Here is a 16356-nt window from a genome sequence, read left to right on the forward strand (position 1 = left end):
ATAATTAATTGAGAATTAATTATTATTTAAATAATGTGATTATTTAAATTTGAATTTGAACACATCTAGATTTATCCATTTAAACTTATTTGATAAGTTGTTCAATTTAGAATTCAAATTAATTTAAGTTTGACTTGAATTGGAATTTGAATTTGAGTCAAAATTGGACTACAGGATAAAGGATGATTTTCTCTTCCTTCCTTATCTGATATTGGTGCCACACAGGGATGAGAATCCCCATCTTGGCCGGCCACACTAAGGGATAAGGGATAGAGGAGATTTCGTTTCGAAATTCAAATTGGAGATAGAGATTTGATTCATTCTAGAAGTTTGACTTCTACTCTATAAATACTATTTTTGAGACAATTTTCGGAATGGTTTTTTGCCCTAATTTTAGAGGTGGCCAAAATTTCTCTATAGAAAGAAGGAAATATTTTTTCTCCAAAAATTCCACATCGTGCATGCGTTGGAGTTTGTAGAAATTCGAGTGTTTACTGTAACCCATTTTGTCTCATGTGTGCCCACACACACGTCTTCGTGGATTCTAGGAATTGACGTGGAAGACATTAGTTTTCTAAGCACAAAGATTGGAGCAAGGACTATTCGTGGTCAAAGAACTCAAGTTATCATCCGAGTCGACTTCCAGGTATTTTTCCTGATTGAGTTCTTGATATATATAAGTTAATGAGATTAATTTATTCGTGCATAAATTAATATAATCTATAGAGTATCTCAAAAATTTTATGAAAAATTTTTGTTATACACGATCCGCCTCTTCCTCTTACCGCCACGCTTCCGCGTCCGAATTCGATTCGGAGACCAACAATCTTTTCCTGGAAAAACGACATCAACTTGAAGCGAGATAGCATGGAAACTTCATAGTCATTTTTCTCCATGCTAACTAAAAACAACAGCAATTGAAAAATATGAATACAGTTTATTTCGACGCTGTTTCCTTTATTTTATTTATTTATCTATGGTGCTTCTTTTTTTTTTTTAATTTTTTTTAACGTTAGTAAAAACAAATTGATAAATAGGCTAATAACATTAGTTTTAATTTTTTTCCCTATCATGTTACTACTTATCTTAAAGAGTTATTAATGTTTTAACCTGACATAAGATATTATCTATAATTACTTTAATAATGGAATAAAAAAAAATAATGTTATTCTTTTTATACCATTTTGAAATTTTTTTAATACTAATGTATTAATATGTCATATTTTTCTACGGTTAGATTAATACTTTTTTTTTATTTTTATATAATTTTTTACGCATCCAACAAACATAAAACTTGAACTAAATTCCTCACTATTTTTTTCCCGTTATGTAACAAAAATCAACTCTTGTTTTATAACACCAGAAAAAAGGATCTATTTTTTTAAAAAAAAAATCCAAAGAAAAATATTAGACCAAAAAAATGTACGGGCATATAGTGATTGGCGGAGAATCTACAGACAGGAAGATGCCAGCTGGACACCAAACAATCTGACTCGGCTCTCTCCGTGACTGTGCGGGGATTCCCAAACCGAGTAACACGCACGAAACGTAGATCTATAGGAGAGAAACGTCGATTATACCTTTGGCCCAACCCACAATTCCATCTCTCCACTTCTCGGAAATTTCCGAATTTCTCTTTCTATTAGTCGTTTTTGACTTGGGATCGATCATTTCGGTCCATTTCCTTTTCCTAAGGCTGGTAATTTCTCTTCCCCTCTTTCTTCGCATTTAATTTATCTTTTATTTATTTATTTTTTCAATTTTAATTTTTTTGGTCTATATCTATCCTTTCATTCTTGATATGAAATCTAGAGTTTATAACATATTTTATGCTTCTGGGAATCTATAAAACCAGTTTAGAGATCTTAGGATGTTTGGGTTCTTATTTGATTGTTATTCTCGCAAGCCGTCTGGCTGTTGGAAAATACGAGAAGATGTAATGGAATTTCATAGAATTGGTTCGGAAATTAAGCCAGATCGCTTTCATTTCGCTAGTATTTGTAAAGGATAGCGCTTCAGGATCGCCATATGCCTTCTGATTTGTTCTCGAATTATCGTTTCAATTTTGACTTTTAACATTATCATTCTGATGGGATTTTCATACTCATGATGAAATAGGCTTAAATTAATGGCGTTTTATTAAAATAATAATAATGATAATAAATTTGTGGGCACTGTTAATTGAGTTGTGATTATTTTTGTGAACATAGGATTGTGAATTTTTTGGGTGAAGGAGGGAGGGATGGCAAGTGGATTTGGTGGATCAACAAGCAGGCCATCCCAAGGGCCTTCTTGCTCAACCAATAGCAATAACAATAACAACAACGGTGATGCTGGTAGTTTTGAGTGCAACATTTGCTTTGACTTAGCTCAAGACCCCATTGTGACTTTATGTGGCCATCTTTTTTGTTGGCCTTGCCTTTACAAATGGCTCCACATTCACTCACGTTCCAAGGATTGCCCGGTTTGCAAGGCCTTGATCGAGGAGGACAAGTTGGTTCCTTTGTACGGCAGGGGAAAGTCATCGACTGACCCGAGATCAAAATCGATTCCTGATGACAATATCCCCCACCGCCCAGCGGGGCAGAGACCGGAAACTGCTCCTCCCCCAGAGCCGAATCACTTTCCCCATCATGGTTTCGGGTTCATGGGAGGTTTGGGAGGGTTGGGAGGTTTTGCTCCGATGGCAACCGCGAGGTTCGGGAATTTCACTTTGTCCGCGGCTTTCGGCGGTCTAATCCCGTCTTTGTTGAACCTTCAGTTGCATGGTTTTCCCGACCCTGTGTATGGTGGTGCTGCTGGCTTTCCTCATGGATTCTCAAATTCATTTCACGGTGGCAATGTGCATAGATTTCATCGCCACACGAGTCAAGGACAGCAAGATTATTTCCTCAAGAGGGTCCTTCTGTTTGTTTTAATATGCGTCCTTATTGCTCTTTTGTGGCAGTAGATTAAGAATGCCACTACCACAGCTGGAACTGCTGACGGTTTCCTAGGGTACGCGCATCTGTAAATCTGTTAGTACTTAGTACATCTTTGCCATTTATATATATTTGTTTCTCTCCATGTATGTTTCAGGAGTTGTCCATACGATAAATTTTTATACTTTGCCTTTTGGTGGCTTTGTTTGTGTTTGCATCAGCTTGTTGAATGCGGCTTTCATGTGTTCGTTATTGTATTGGGACATGACATCTCATTCTCTTGACCAACACACACGGGGATGGAAGAAATGTACATATACAGCGTGTTGATGAGTGAAAAATTGTATTTCTTACACTCAGGAGGCTAGAAGGAATGCAATAATATAGACGAGTGATGTAGCAGCAATACTGTGAGTCCTTTGCCATTTTGATTTTATTTATATGGATTGTCATGATTCTTACGGAACAGCTTGACGTGAAATTCTTTCCCTTTTTTTTTCGTTTTGTTTTGAGAAGTTACCTTTTCTTGGATTCACCCCGTAATGTAAGTTGACTATCATGGAATTCTTGTTGCGGACAAAATATGAATAACAGACAAAAGAATTTAATGTGGTTTAATTTTTGGCCTACGTATTTGAATAGAAATTCACTATAACCAAAAAGAGATTACACAAGTCTTACTTAAAAATCTCTTGATCTAAAAGTAAGAAACACCAAATATCAAAGAATAATTTTCTGTCCAAATATTTTAGATCAAAATAAAAGAGAAAAAACTGTGTATCAATAGGAGCAATCAAACTGTGCGGCTGCTATACTCTTGCGCGGCTCTAATATATGTATGTATGTATATATATATATATGTATGTATATATATATCCTGCCGCAATAAAGGGGAAGATGTGGGCCTTGAGCCCAAACCAAAAAACATGTTTTGTGGGCTTAATTTGAAGTCACGCGCAACAATCTCTATTTTGATGAAGGTGATAATTAAGCCAAGCACTGAAACTCGTTCGCCATCTCCTCCAAAACCCCTTAGGGTTAATCACAATTTGCAACATCAAATAAGTCCAAACGACGCCACGCCTGAACTTCTAATTGGCAACTTGATACAATTCATCAGATGCTATAAGCTGATCCATTGCACATACCAAGTGGGCCAATTACAAGGATACGGGCTAAAAAACTTAAAGAGGCTTTGAATGGCCTTGTTCAAGAGATATGAACAAAGCAAGTTGCAAGTGGGCCCAAAGATAGCACGATGGGCTTAAGTAAGCCATCAGATTTCTCTTGTTTCATTCAAGCCCAATCTTAAGACTGTTGGAATCCTTTGTGAAGCCGAAAAGTCTTTGTTTTCTTCATTAATGAGCTGCAAAATTCATTCATTTGGAGCTGCACAAGTTTAAAACGTGTTGGAAGACTGAAGGTTCAAAGGAGCATTAATTTCGCATAGAATTTGGGGGTTTTTTTTGGTCTGATTTAGTGTTTAATTGTTGTATCTTTTTGTTTGCTTGAGACTTTTGTGTTTTCCGAAGTTAAACGTTTGTTTTGGAGCATTCCCTGTAAATAGCTTTCAGTTTGTAAACTTCTGAACATCTTGAAAATTAAATTTCAATACAAAGTGTGAGGATTTCTGTTCTCTCTTGCGTTCTTCATTGAACTTACTAAACTTATCAAGGTTTGATCATCCTTGTGGCGTTTTCAACACTTGGGTTCTTGTTTCTTTGATTCAAGGGTTTAAGTGGATCACTATACTCTGATTTTAGTCTTCTTGGGTTCAAATACCATCTGTTCGTGGGTTCAAAAGGGTTATATCCCGGTGGATTCGCATCACAACTAATTTATCACTGAACTTGTCACACCTGATTCAAAACAAATTAAATTATCAAACGCCGCCTGCTCATGAACACTGGGATCTTTATGTGCAGCTCTTTCTATCTTCAAATAAGATAGTAAATTCATCAAAATCACTAACTCTGTTAATTACTAAATTTGGTGACTTTGGCCCAACAAACCACAACAATAGCCGTTCACCCCAAACACAAATCCTAGGAATAGCCATATTGTTGTCCTTCACTCAAGCTTACCATCACTCACATGAACCCATGCAGAACAACCAAATATTCTCAAAATAAAATCAACAGAGCAACCGAACTATATCTCAAATGAAGTCTTCAATCCAAATGCGGTTGATGGAGATCTAGCCAAATAGCAGGCTGGAAAATCAAATTTAGAAAGCAAACAACAAGCTTTATCCAAGAGATTCGTACTATCTGCGACGAACAATTGTTGTAGCAAATCTCAAGTAGTGTAGTGTCTCACTATCTTCTTCGCGAAGAACCCATTCAAATAACTCTCACCAAATTGCGCACAACACCATAGTCATCAACAAACCTCAAAATTGACATCCCCATATCATTCACATGACCCGAACGCAAATGTCATGAACGATTGATCTTAAAATATGGATTCAAACAAGATGAGACAATAGTAGCACCAACAACTATACTACCTTGCAGAAAACATAGATCATTATGCAACTCACCCTTAATTACCATAGAAGCTCCCATACTGACTCTCAGAACTCCACCTTCAGCGAAATATCTATAACCTTGTGAGTCAAGAGTCCCTAAAGAAACAAGACTTTCTTCAAATCTAGCACATGTCTAACATCAGTCAAAGTCCTTTCTGCCATCAAACATCTTAATTTTGATGGTTCCAACACTGACAATTTACAGGACATATAATTCTCCATATGTTGAGAAGATCCAAAGTCAAGAATCTAAGAGTTGTCTACGCAATCAGCAGACACATATAGGAGACAATCATCATAATACTCAACAACATTAATATTATTATCAGTTGATGCTTCTTCACCTGTTTCTTTGTTTCCTTTGAGCTATGGGCAGTTAGATTTCCAAAGCCCTGGTTGGCGATAATAATTGTAGTTGCCTTTGCTATTCTTAGACTTCCCTTTTTTTTTTTTTTTTTTCACATTTTTTATTTCCTTTACCCCTAATAGCTAATGCACTTGATTAATTTTCATCTCGATTTTTATACACCTTTTTCTTCAGTTCGTTGGAATTCAAAGATGCATTAACATCTTCCAAAGAAATAGTGTCTTTACCATATATCATAGTATCAATAAAGTGCTCATACGAACGAGGTAAATAACATAACAAAATTAGGGCTCTGTCCTCATCATCAATTTTCACATCTATATTTTCAAATCCAGAATAATTCTATTAAATTCATTAAGATGACTTTGAATAGATGTACCTTCTGACATGCGAAGAGTGTAAAAATGATGTTTCAGATAGAGTCGACTGGTGAGACTTAGTTATATATAGAATTTCAAGCTTAAGCCACAACCCGGCATCAGTAGTCTCATCAGTAACCTCGCGCAACACCTCGTTTGGCAAGGATAGCAGAATAACACTGTGTTTTCTCCAAGAGATCTTCTTTCGCATCATTTGACAATGTTGCTAGTAAAGCCTCCTTGCCCTTTAGCGCCTTGAGCAACCCTAATTGAACCAATAGGGCTCGCATCTTGACACGCCAAAGACTGAAATCATTCTTCTCGTCGAATTTTGTAACTTCATATTTTTTCGTCGTTGTGGAAGCTATAAATCCCAAAATAATTTGACGAATAAACCAAAGCTCTGATACTAGTTGTTGTGCCAAACGACAAATTAAACAAATTTAGGACAAAATATGAATAACAGAAAAATCTAAAAGACAGAAGGATTTAACGTGGTTCGTCTTTTGGCTTATGTCCACGAACAGAAACATCGAAAAAATTCTAGTATAACCAAAAAGAGATTATAAAAACCTGTTAAATATCTCTCAACACCCAAATCCCCAATACACTCAAAATTTCTCAACCCAAAAATAATTCTTTGACTAAATATTCCTACACTAAAAACAAAAGAGAGAAAACTGTGTATCATTAGGAGAAATCAAACTGTGTGGCTACTATACTCTTGCGCAGCTCATATATATATATATATGTATATATAAACGATTTATGGTTGTGATAGTAGGATAATAATTTTACATTATATAAAAGATCTGTGTTTGTGATAGAACCGCACTACTTTATATATACACATCACTATATAGATTTGTTTGTACGTTTACATGTTTTGTGGGCTTAATTTGAAGCCACACACCCAACAATTCTTTCTCCCCCCCCTCTCTTTCTTCTTTGGGAAGTTACCTTTTCTTGGATTCACCCTGTAATGTGATGATAGAAGTTGAACATTATGGAACTTGCATAAGAGATAAGACGACTTTGCTGAAATGCAATTCTTTTTTTGCTTTAGTTATCTTTTATGAATAATAGATGATAGTTTATGCGATGCTTTTGTGTATGTCTATGGATGCGCCTGGTTGAGTTGTGAATTGTGACTTGTGAGAAAGGACCAATCAGAAAGCTGGGAATTTCTGCAGTGCATTTTTACATTTACGTGGACTGTAGACACAGAGATTTAGATTTGGCTATTTCATTGTCGTTTTTCTTCTTTTTCTGCGACAGGATCTTTTTCATGTAATTTTCTATTACTTTTTAAGGCTTGGCCATTACATCGCCGTTTCCAAAATTTTTCCGTCGTTTTAGGGTTTTCGTCATTCGTCCTCTTTGTCGTCGTTTTATTTTTGTTGTGGTTCTATATTGTTTTTGTCGTTTTTTTGTTCTTCATTAATGTTGCCGTTTTGCTTTTTTTAATAGTCCGTTGTTTCATTATTCTATTGTTGTGTTAGGTTCAAGTTTTCCGTCGTTTCCTTTTATTATCTTTCTGAAGTTGTCTTTTACTTTCTATTATCGTTTTCAATTATTTCCGTAGTTGGTTTCTTATTGTCGTTCGCCGGTTTTTTCTAATATATTTTTAACTTTTTATTGTCGTTCTACAAAATTTTTGGGGTTCCATTTTTTATTTTATTTTTTATTTCGCTTGGATTTTATTAAGTTTGGAAGTTGAACACCCTAAAGCGTGTCTATATCCTAAAAAAAAGCGTGTATATATAATTAAACGTCATATAAATTTGACCTTTTCTTTTTGAAACAATATCAGTATTTCATTGACTTGTGAATTGAGAGGGGACAAAAAGAAGGTAATAACATGGCTAATGGATACGTATAAATATTTTATGGAGTTTCCTAAGGCATGTTTAGTTCATGAATTAAAATTTAAATTTTTGTGAAAAAAAATATTATAACAGAACAATTTAAATTGGGATTTGAACCTTTTTCTTAAGCACTCTTAGTTAGAAAGGGATTATATGTAAACGCGTAGAGAATTATTCACCAACCCTCATCCCTCCTGATGATTACCCCCTCAACATGAATATAAGGACGCTCACAAGGATATTAAGAGGGAATTAAGACAAATAAACAGCATTTACTATTCTGTCGGTCAAAATTATTCACATCAATTATTATTAATTCATTCTTAGGAGTGCCAGTTAAACTATATTTGTCTTCTACTGGTTTTGATAAACCTCTTCGGCCCGGTAAATCACATTTGTGTGGATTTGTTGCGAGCGAAGACTTAAGCTTAGAAGTTAGAATTTAGAAGTATATAGGTAAATTAATTCATGTCCCAAGACGGACAATGATGTGATACAAGGCAAATAATGCATCTCTACCACGTGGAAAATGCGAAAACCAAATATATATAGTGAAGATAACGCAAAAAGTGATTCAGAAAAAATATTGTGGTTTTAATTTTGCTAATCAGAAATCATGAGGAATAACCCTTCTAGAACAATCATTTTGTGTGGTTTACTTTAAAAAAAAAAAAAAACAATAAGAGAAACTTCTGGCTCGGTAGAGAAATCTTTTGAACCATTTGTAATTTTAACAATTTGATATATGATTGGAAACATTTATTCATATGGTGTATTTGTAATGCCGAACCTTTCTGGTAAAGCAAAACAAAGTGCCCGCCATGAAATTTTCCACTAAATATTATTTAATTCTCCAAAAATATTTAAATCAAATGTAGTTCAATAAATATGTTAATACGAATATGTGATCAGAGAGAAGATACAAGAGCACTTTGATTAGAAAATTAGGTATTTTTAAGGTCTGTCGATAGTTCTTGTTTTCATGGTAGATCTAGTCATAATCATATCAAAATATATCATGTTTTTATGTTAGATCTAGTTATAATCATATTAAAATAAAAGGAGGTAAAATTTGTAGAACTTTATACAAATTTAACTGTTTAACACAGAGACTTGTCGGCTAGAATAATTTTTCGTCTGAAAAATTTCTTTAGAAATTTGGTTGAATTGGCTGGGTGCTTGACCTTTTACCACAAGATTTTCATATATATGATGTTATTCATAACTAGAATTTTCTTTTTGGGGAAAAAATATGATATGAGCCAATTATCTTCATACTCTTTGGTCACTAATTAATTAAAATTAAACTACAATTTATCTTCTAAAGTCCACTGCATGAAACTCGTTCTTAAATAATATTTAAAATAACACACATATGATATATTATTAATATACATAAAATCGAAGAAGCTTACTAAAGGTGGGAAATGAAAATTGCCTACAAAGACTCAAAGGCGCATTCACAATTTAAATAGTTAATATTACCAAATATATAGATTGACCCAATTCTGATACAGGGAAGTCAGAGACTCTATATATATGCTAGAATGCAATTGACATGCACCGACGACAACGCGTATTAGGATGGTGTTAATGCTGTGAAATTCGTATATAATACTCTTTAAAAGGAAAAAAAAAATAAATAAAGGACCCTCAAAATAGAAAAGGAAAAAAAATAAGTAAAAAATAAGTTGGTGTATATATATTAAAGACTAGAGGAGATGGTTCACTTCCAACAAGTATTAGACAAAAAGGCATAGACAGCATGTGCATGGGGTGCACCTCACTTGAAACTTTAATTTGACTTTTATTACCGTCGTGACCCACACACGTTTTGGGGTTTTGTCGGTGACTCTTGAAACTTTCAATTCGACGTCTCACTTTCTTTTTTTTTTTTTAAATTTTTTTTCCACAAGTACACTGTCAATTCTACGAGTCGATAATAGCACGGTCATCCAATTAAAATATTCTGTACTATTTGTCGTTTAGTGTCAAAAAAATACTATGCCAATTTATCGCTCCACGTAATATATATACGTATATACATAGATAGTTCATGTAGTTAGACATTGGATCAGTTAGACTTGTAATACATTCCAGTCATTATTATAACATTATTTATGTATTTGTGTAACACTCAATTAATGCAATACTCAATTAGCGCCTTGAATTTGAGACTATTCGCTATGTTAAAAATTGAGTTGTATGTGAAAAAATAGGTTGGAATTTGTTTCCTAAATTATGTATTAATTCAATTCGTTTTATGATTGACATTATTTTAGAAATGATTGGATGATTGATTGTGTTTGAGAATAGATGTGCAGCTGACAAATTCTTTATGAAAAATTTCTAAAAGATCTGAAAACTTAATTTAGTTTCTATTTTTGTAAATCAACTATTGATACAAAGATGGTAAATTAATTTGATTGATATTTGATTGAGATTTCGTAGCTGGGTGATCTTCCTCTGTCTCCTAGGAATGTGTCCAGATTCATATATCAGTTTCGAAAAGGTTTCAGAATTAAAGTAGATTAATTCGGACTGGTTTTGAGAAAGTTGACATTGACAGCTATGTTGCAGTTATTATTGCAACAAGGATCTGCAACAGATTTGGTTCAGCGAATTAATTGAAGAGGTTGTCAAGCTGTTAACATTCTGCTTATTTATTCAAAGAGTCTCTCGAGTCTTTGTACACCTTTTGATAAGTTTTGCTGGGTTGTGAGATAGGTGAGCACTTGTATTCAAGAGAGATGATTTGAGTGTTTTTGAGAGAAAAACTTAGTTAGAGGGATTCTAATGTTAAAGAGTCGAGGGGATCTCGCTGTTCAAGTCAATTGGAAAATTACAAGTTCATAGGCGTCTTCTTAGAGAGGGAGTCCCGGGTAGATTAACTCTAAGTGAATTGTAAAAGAGTTCTTAGTGGATTATTCATCATCTGGGCGTGGCCCCGCGGAATAGGTTGTTACCGAACCGCGTTACCATTTATCTCGTGTTCTATTATTTTACATTTCTGCATTATTCATATTGTCTTATAAAGTGTTAAAAAATTCAAACCGGTACTTATAAAATACTGTAATAAAAAGTTAAATTTAAATTTTTATTAGAGAAAACACTATAGTAATAAAAGTTAAGTTATGAAAAGAGCAAGACCAATATATAAATATATGCGTGTGTGCAATTCTACTGGCTTTTCTTTCAATTTTGTTTTCTGCTCAGTACATAATATAGGATCCCATTTACTGCACACATGATTTAGTAATGATTATTACACCAAAGTTGATTACTTATTGATATTATGTACTGCATCTTGACCACACATCCTCTTGTCTTAAGCCAAAGAGTACTAATTGGTTATAAAGGAACTCGTTTGGTAACAATAAATCGTCCAATAATTGCAAAGCCTCTCTCATCAAAGTGATGAAGACATAAAGGATTGACCTTTGTGTTCAAATTATTGAATTTTGTAGATTGAATGAAAGCTTAGCTAATTTTAGTTTCAACTAGGGGACCAAATATAAATCAATCAAGCTGCTAGCTAGGATCTGAAGGGGGCCAAATTAATTGGAATTGGTACTTTTATATAAGAATCACATGCAAGTTTCTGATTTATCAAAACCAATGTTAAATGCACTATATATAACTAGTACTCATGATCCAAGGACAAAAATAAATGTGTGACAGGAAAAAAAAATTGCATGCAGGCATTATAATGTAATATATAAAAGTCAAATCATATTGCAAAGTTGATCACATCCAATGTAGTAATAATAGCTACCAATGCTATTATTATGACCAAATGAAAGACAAACTAACTGTTACTAAACTTTTGATCATCCATGAAGGCATTCGAGTGTCTTTTTTCTTATAGGTACATGCATAAATACATGCATGCATACACACACACACACATGTACATACATGCATACATACATACATACATACATACATATATGACGGCACAAAATATGAGTATGAGAGATCTGATGACTTGAAGTGGAACGACTGTACTAGAGATGCCATGGCCATACTGCCGTGTTGTGAGTAGTTATTAATTCAACATGCGGGTAGAATGTAAAGAATATGGAGAACAGAAGAGAGAAAATTTTATGGACATGGAGGTTCAGTACTACTACTTTTGCCTGCATGCGATGTTCTTAATTGTGCCATTATCGGTGGTTTGTTCTAGGGCTCGCACTATGGGACATGCTGGGCTACTTATAAGAAACAGGAAAATATAAAAAAAAAAAAAAGGAAAAAGAGAAAAATCATTCTTTGAGAATATTAGGAAAGCAACGTGAACGTTTCTTTATAATTAAAACTTGATCCCACAAATCTTTTCCCTTTTTCATCTCTTTTTATTTTTATTTTTTTTTGTACATGGATAACAAGGGTTATTCATGAACTTTGAGATCAAGGTACTTTGCGATTGAATTACAAGCAAAGTATGACGCAAAAATTAAATACCCAAATTGATGATAAGGGGAAAAAATAAAAGAAGCATCTGCCACCAAATAATTAAATGGAATTAGGTCATGACTATGATCACCTAACATTTTCCATATATGCAATTTTTATAGTTTCTAATAGTTGTAGAATAAGCCAAACTTGGTCGCAAAGTATGATTTTTTTTTCTTTTTTCTTTTATTTCTTAACTGTTATTTTTTTTGAGGACACGGTTGCTGCAAAATAACTTTCCTAGACGGCGATAGTTCAACATACGCAAATAGAAGAGATTATCAATCTGAAGTCCCAAGAAATATTTAAGAAAAAAAAAAAAATCAGGCAAATTTTATGATGGAAACAAAAATACAGTTATATGTAGAGTTTGTGATTTGATGATGAAGCATTGACAATCAGGACCAAGGCGTCCCTACTAACAAGCTTGTGGTCCCGTATGTACTCCTAATTAAAGAAAAGGTGCATGGTGATGAATCTGGAATCACGCTATCATAATGGAACATTTCATGTCAACAAATGGACTATAAATAATCAAAATCAAAAACTTATTTTTCTTTTCTTGGATTTTTCTCTGCTGGTTGTAAATTATGAGAGTTGAGTAAGGCTTCTGAAAAAATTTCAGTGCTCGTTATACTTGTTTGATGGGGATCAAATTATTTATTTTTATAAACACAGAAGAAAACAAAAATGAGATTTAATATTCTTAAAGATATTTATGACTCTCTGATAATGCTCATCTAAAGCAATAATGACATTTTGGCCTAATGATACATGTATTGGTAAACCAACCATAAAAAAAAAAAAAAATCCCAAAACACGTGTACAGTAACAAATTCCTTTCTTGTTCCTATATACGTGTATAGTAACAAATTAATGGTAGATGGCGATCCCCTGCATAATTAATTCATTTTATAGGCCTCCTTCGTTTTACCATTCGAATTTTTAATTTTAAATTTTTACAGTTAAAAATTTTAAAAAAATGTCACATCTAACTTTTTCTGTTACAGTTAAAGGAACCGTTCACTTCGTTGATTCGAGTTTATAATTCGAGTTGAGATGTGATTTTATGTGAGAACTTTTAAAAAAAAGTTAGATGTGATTATTTCTGAGAGCTTTTTACTGTAACAAAACTTAAATTTTAAACTCAAATCGATAGAATAAACAGGACTAAAAACTCTAAAAAAATATCACATCTCAAGAGTCACTCAAAAGTCGAAACTTAAATATCTACTGTATACGTGCATAGTTACAAATGAATGGTAGATGGCGATTAATTAAGACGTCATTTATGAACTAGAGATAAATCATGATGCATGACTTTCTGACTGCCGGTTGATAAGTACGTGCAAATGTTTTTTTTTTTTAATAGTAATAATTTCAAGTGACACATGATAAAATTTCTCTTGGATTATTCTTGACTTAAGCTCTCTATGAAGCTCTGACTGCCAACCATCCAGCTAATAGTTTTATTCCTCCTCTCTCTTTCCCACCTTTTTTTGGCCCAAAAAAAAAAAAAAAAAAAAAAAAAAAAAAAAAAAAAGGGGGGGTTTTTAAGCCCACCAAAAAAAAAAAAAAAAAAAAAGAGAAAAAACAAGTGCGTGTTGTTAAGCCCACCACAATCCCCCAATTTAAAGGTACCAACCAGTACATTTCTCCCTCAGAGACTCTCTCAAGGTCTCAACACATCCAAAAAGAAAAAAAAAAGAAAAAAAAAAGGGGAACAAAGAACTATCAACACTCACTATGAAGTCCAGATTACCAGTCTTTTCTTTCCTCTTCCTTGATCTTTTTCTCATACTAATCTCTACCAATATTTCTGCCCAAAAACAAGTACAATTCAGAGAAGCTCCTCAATTCTACAACTCCCCGGACTGCCCCTCCTTGACCGCCGACGACAACGAGGCCGAAGTGGACCCCGACGAAAACGACAACCACATATGCTCAGATCACGCCGTCCACGTGGCAATGACTCTGGACACCGCCTACATCCGTGGCTCAATGGCCGCCATCCTCTCCGTCCTCCAACACTCCTCCTGTCCACAAAACGTCCTCATTCACTTCGTCGCCTCCGCCTCCGCCGACGCGTCCCTCCTACGCGCCACCCTCTCCTCCTCCTTCCCCTACCTGAAATTCCAAATCTACCCCTTCGACGACTCCGCCGTCTCCGGCCTCATCTCCACCTCCATCCGCTCCGCCCTCGACTGCCCTCTCAACTACGCCAGGAGCTACTTGGCCAACCTTCTCCCCCTCTGCGTACGACGCGTTGTTTACCTCGACTCCGACCTCATCCTCGTCGACGACATCGCCAATCTCGCGGCCACCGAACTCGGCGACAAATCCGTCCTCGCCGCTCCCGAATACTGCAACGCCAATTTCACTTCCTACTTCACCCCGACCTTCTGGTCCAACCCTTCTCTCTCCCTCACCTTCGCGAATCGCAGGCCTTGCTACTTCAACACCGGCGTGATGGTGATCGATCTGGACCGTTGGCGAGCGGGGGACTACACGAGCAAGATCGAGGAATGGATGGAGCTACAAAAGAGAATGAGAATTTACGAATTGGGGTCTTTGCCTCCGTTTTTGCTGGTATTCGCGGGGAACATTGCTCCGGTGGATCACCGTTGGAACCAGCACGGCCTCGGAGGGGATAATTTCCGAGGCCTCTGCAGAGACCTTCATCCCGGCCCGGTCAGCCTCTTGCATTGGAGCGGGAAAGGCAAGCCGTGGGCCCGCCTCGACGCCAACCGGCTATGTCCGTTGGATGCTCTCTGGGCTCCTTACGATCTTCTGCAGACTCCATTTGTTTTGGATTCTTGAGAGAAGAAAGACATCATGGAGAGGTTGAATGCTGTGAACTATGACGCACGCTCGTCGATCGATCGATGATCATCATGATGAAGAAAAAAGTTGGTAGTTTGTGTTAATGATTATGATGATCTTGTTTTGTAGATTTGTAGAGGTGAAGAAAATTAAAACTTAATACTATCTGTATCATAGAGAAAATGTATAGGGCATAATCAAATTAATTGCCATATGGTTTACGATGCAATAAGTCGGTAAAATTCATATATGTTTTTACCTACGAAGATGCACAAGAATATAATTTGTTATAACCAGAATATGTAATCTGTATAGCAAAAGAGCTATTCTGAATGGTACAAATATGAATATTTGTTTGTGATTAAGCAAATGCATAGTTTTAATAAAGTTTTTTATATATTTTTCAATGCCACTTAATTTTTTTAATTTAATAATTCTATGCTTTCTCCTTACGTCTTTTAGACTATAGTTACGTTGTAATTGGTTTTAAAGATCAAGCATTTCATAATGTATATTAGATTTTCTTTCAGTGTAGCTATTGAATTGGTTGATACTTTAAATGCTGTATGTTTTACCTACAAGCTAATCTCTGATCCATCGTTATCAAATCCATCTATTTCAATTGCATTAGCCTTAAGTTCAAAAAAAAAAAAAAAAACCATGAAACTATAACAAGGTCCAAATTGTTTTTATATTACAAAGCATGATTTAATTTAATCAACCAACCAAATCCGTTGTATTCGACGTTATACTATTTGTCAAAGCTTATGACGACAATATCCAAAGTTTATATACCATACATTGTTCAAGTTGCTTCTTTTTTTTTTCCCCTCGAAAAAATATAAAATACAAAATCGAGTGCTAATAAAAATGGGGAAAGTCTTTGCTTGCTATCGCACCACTAGAAGAGTCGTTTGATAAAGTTTGTGCTTATATTTTTAAGTAGTAAAAGAATATAAATATAAGTTAGTGTTTTTTAATCAGGATAATGTCTAAAAAAAACTTTTATATCTTAGAAGATCTTTTGAATTTG

The 16356-nt window shown here is 34.7% G+C and overlaps 2 protein-coding genes across 2 annotated transcripts; both read left to right on the plus strand.

Moving 5' to 3' along the window:
• The first annotated feature begins 1564 nt into the window (after window positions 1–1564).
• LOC21404084 (E3 ubiquitin-protein ligase RNF185) lies at window positions 1565–3420 on the plus strand. Its single transcript, XM_010107742.2, has 3 exons — window positions 1565–1699; window positions 2211–2997; window positions 3143–3420. Exon 2 carries the CDS (start codon window positions 2243–2245, stop codon window positions 2948–2950), a length of 708 nt encoding a protein of 235 aa, XP_010106044.1. The 5' UTR covers window positions 1565–1699; window positions 2211–2242; the 3' UTR covers window positions 2951–2997; window positions 3143–3420.
• A 10661-nt stretch (window positions 3421–14081) lies between these two features.
• Window positions 14082–15735, plus strand: LOC21404085 (probable galacturonosyltransferase-like 1). The gene has a single exon (XM_010107743.2). It carries the CDS (start codon window positions 14247–14249, stop codon window positions 15318–15320), a length of 1074 nt encoding a protein of 357 aa, XP_010106045.1. The 5' UTR covers window positions 14082–14246; the 3' UTR covers window positions 15321–15735.
• The last annotated feature ends 621 nt before the right edge of the window (window positions 15736–16356 follow it).

Source organism: Morus notabilis, unplaced genomic scaffold (genome assembly GCF_000414095.1).
Source record: "Morus notabilis unplaced genomic scaffold, ASM41409v2 Scaffold630, whole genome shotgun sequence".
In the NCBI taxonomy this organism is placed as follows: Eukaryota; Viridiplantae; Streptophyta; class Magnoliopsida; order Rosales; family Moraceae; genus Morus; species Morus notabilis.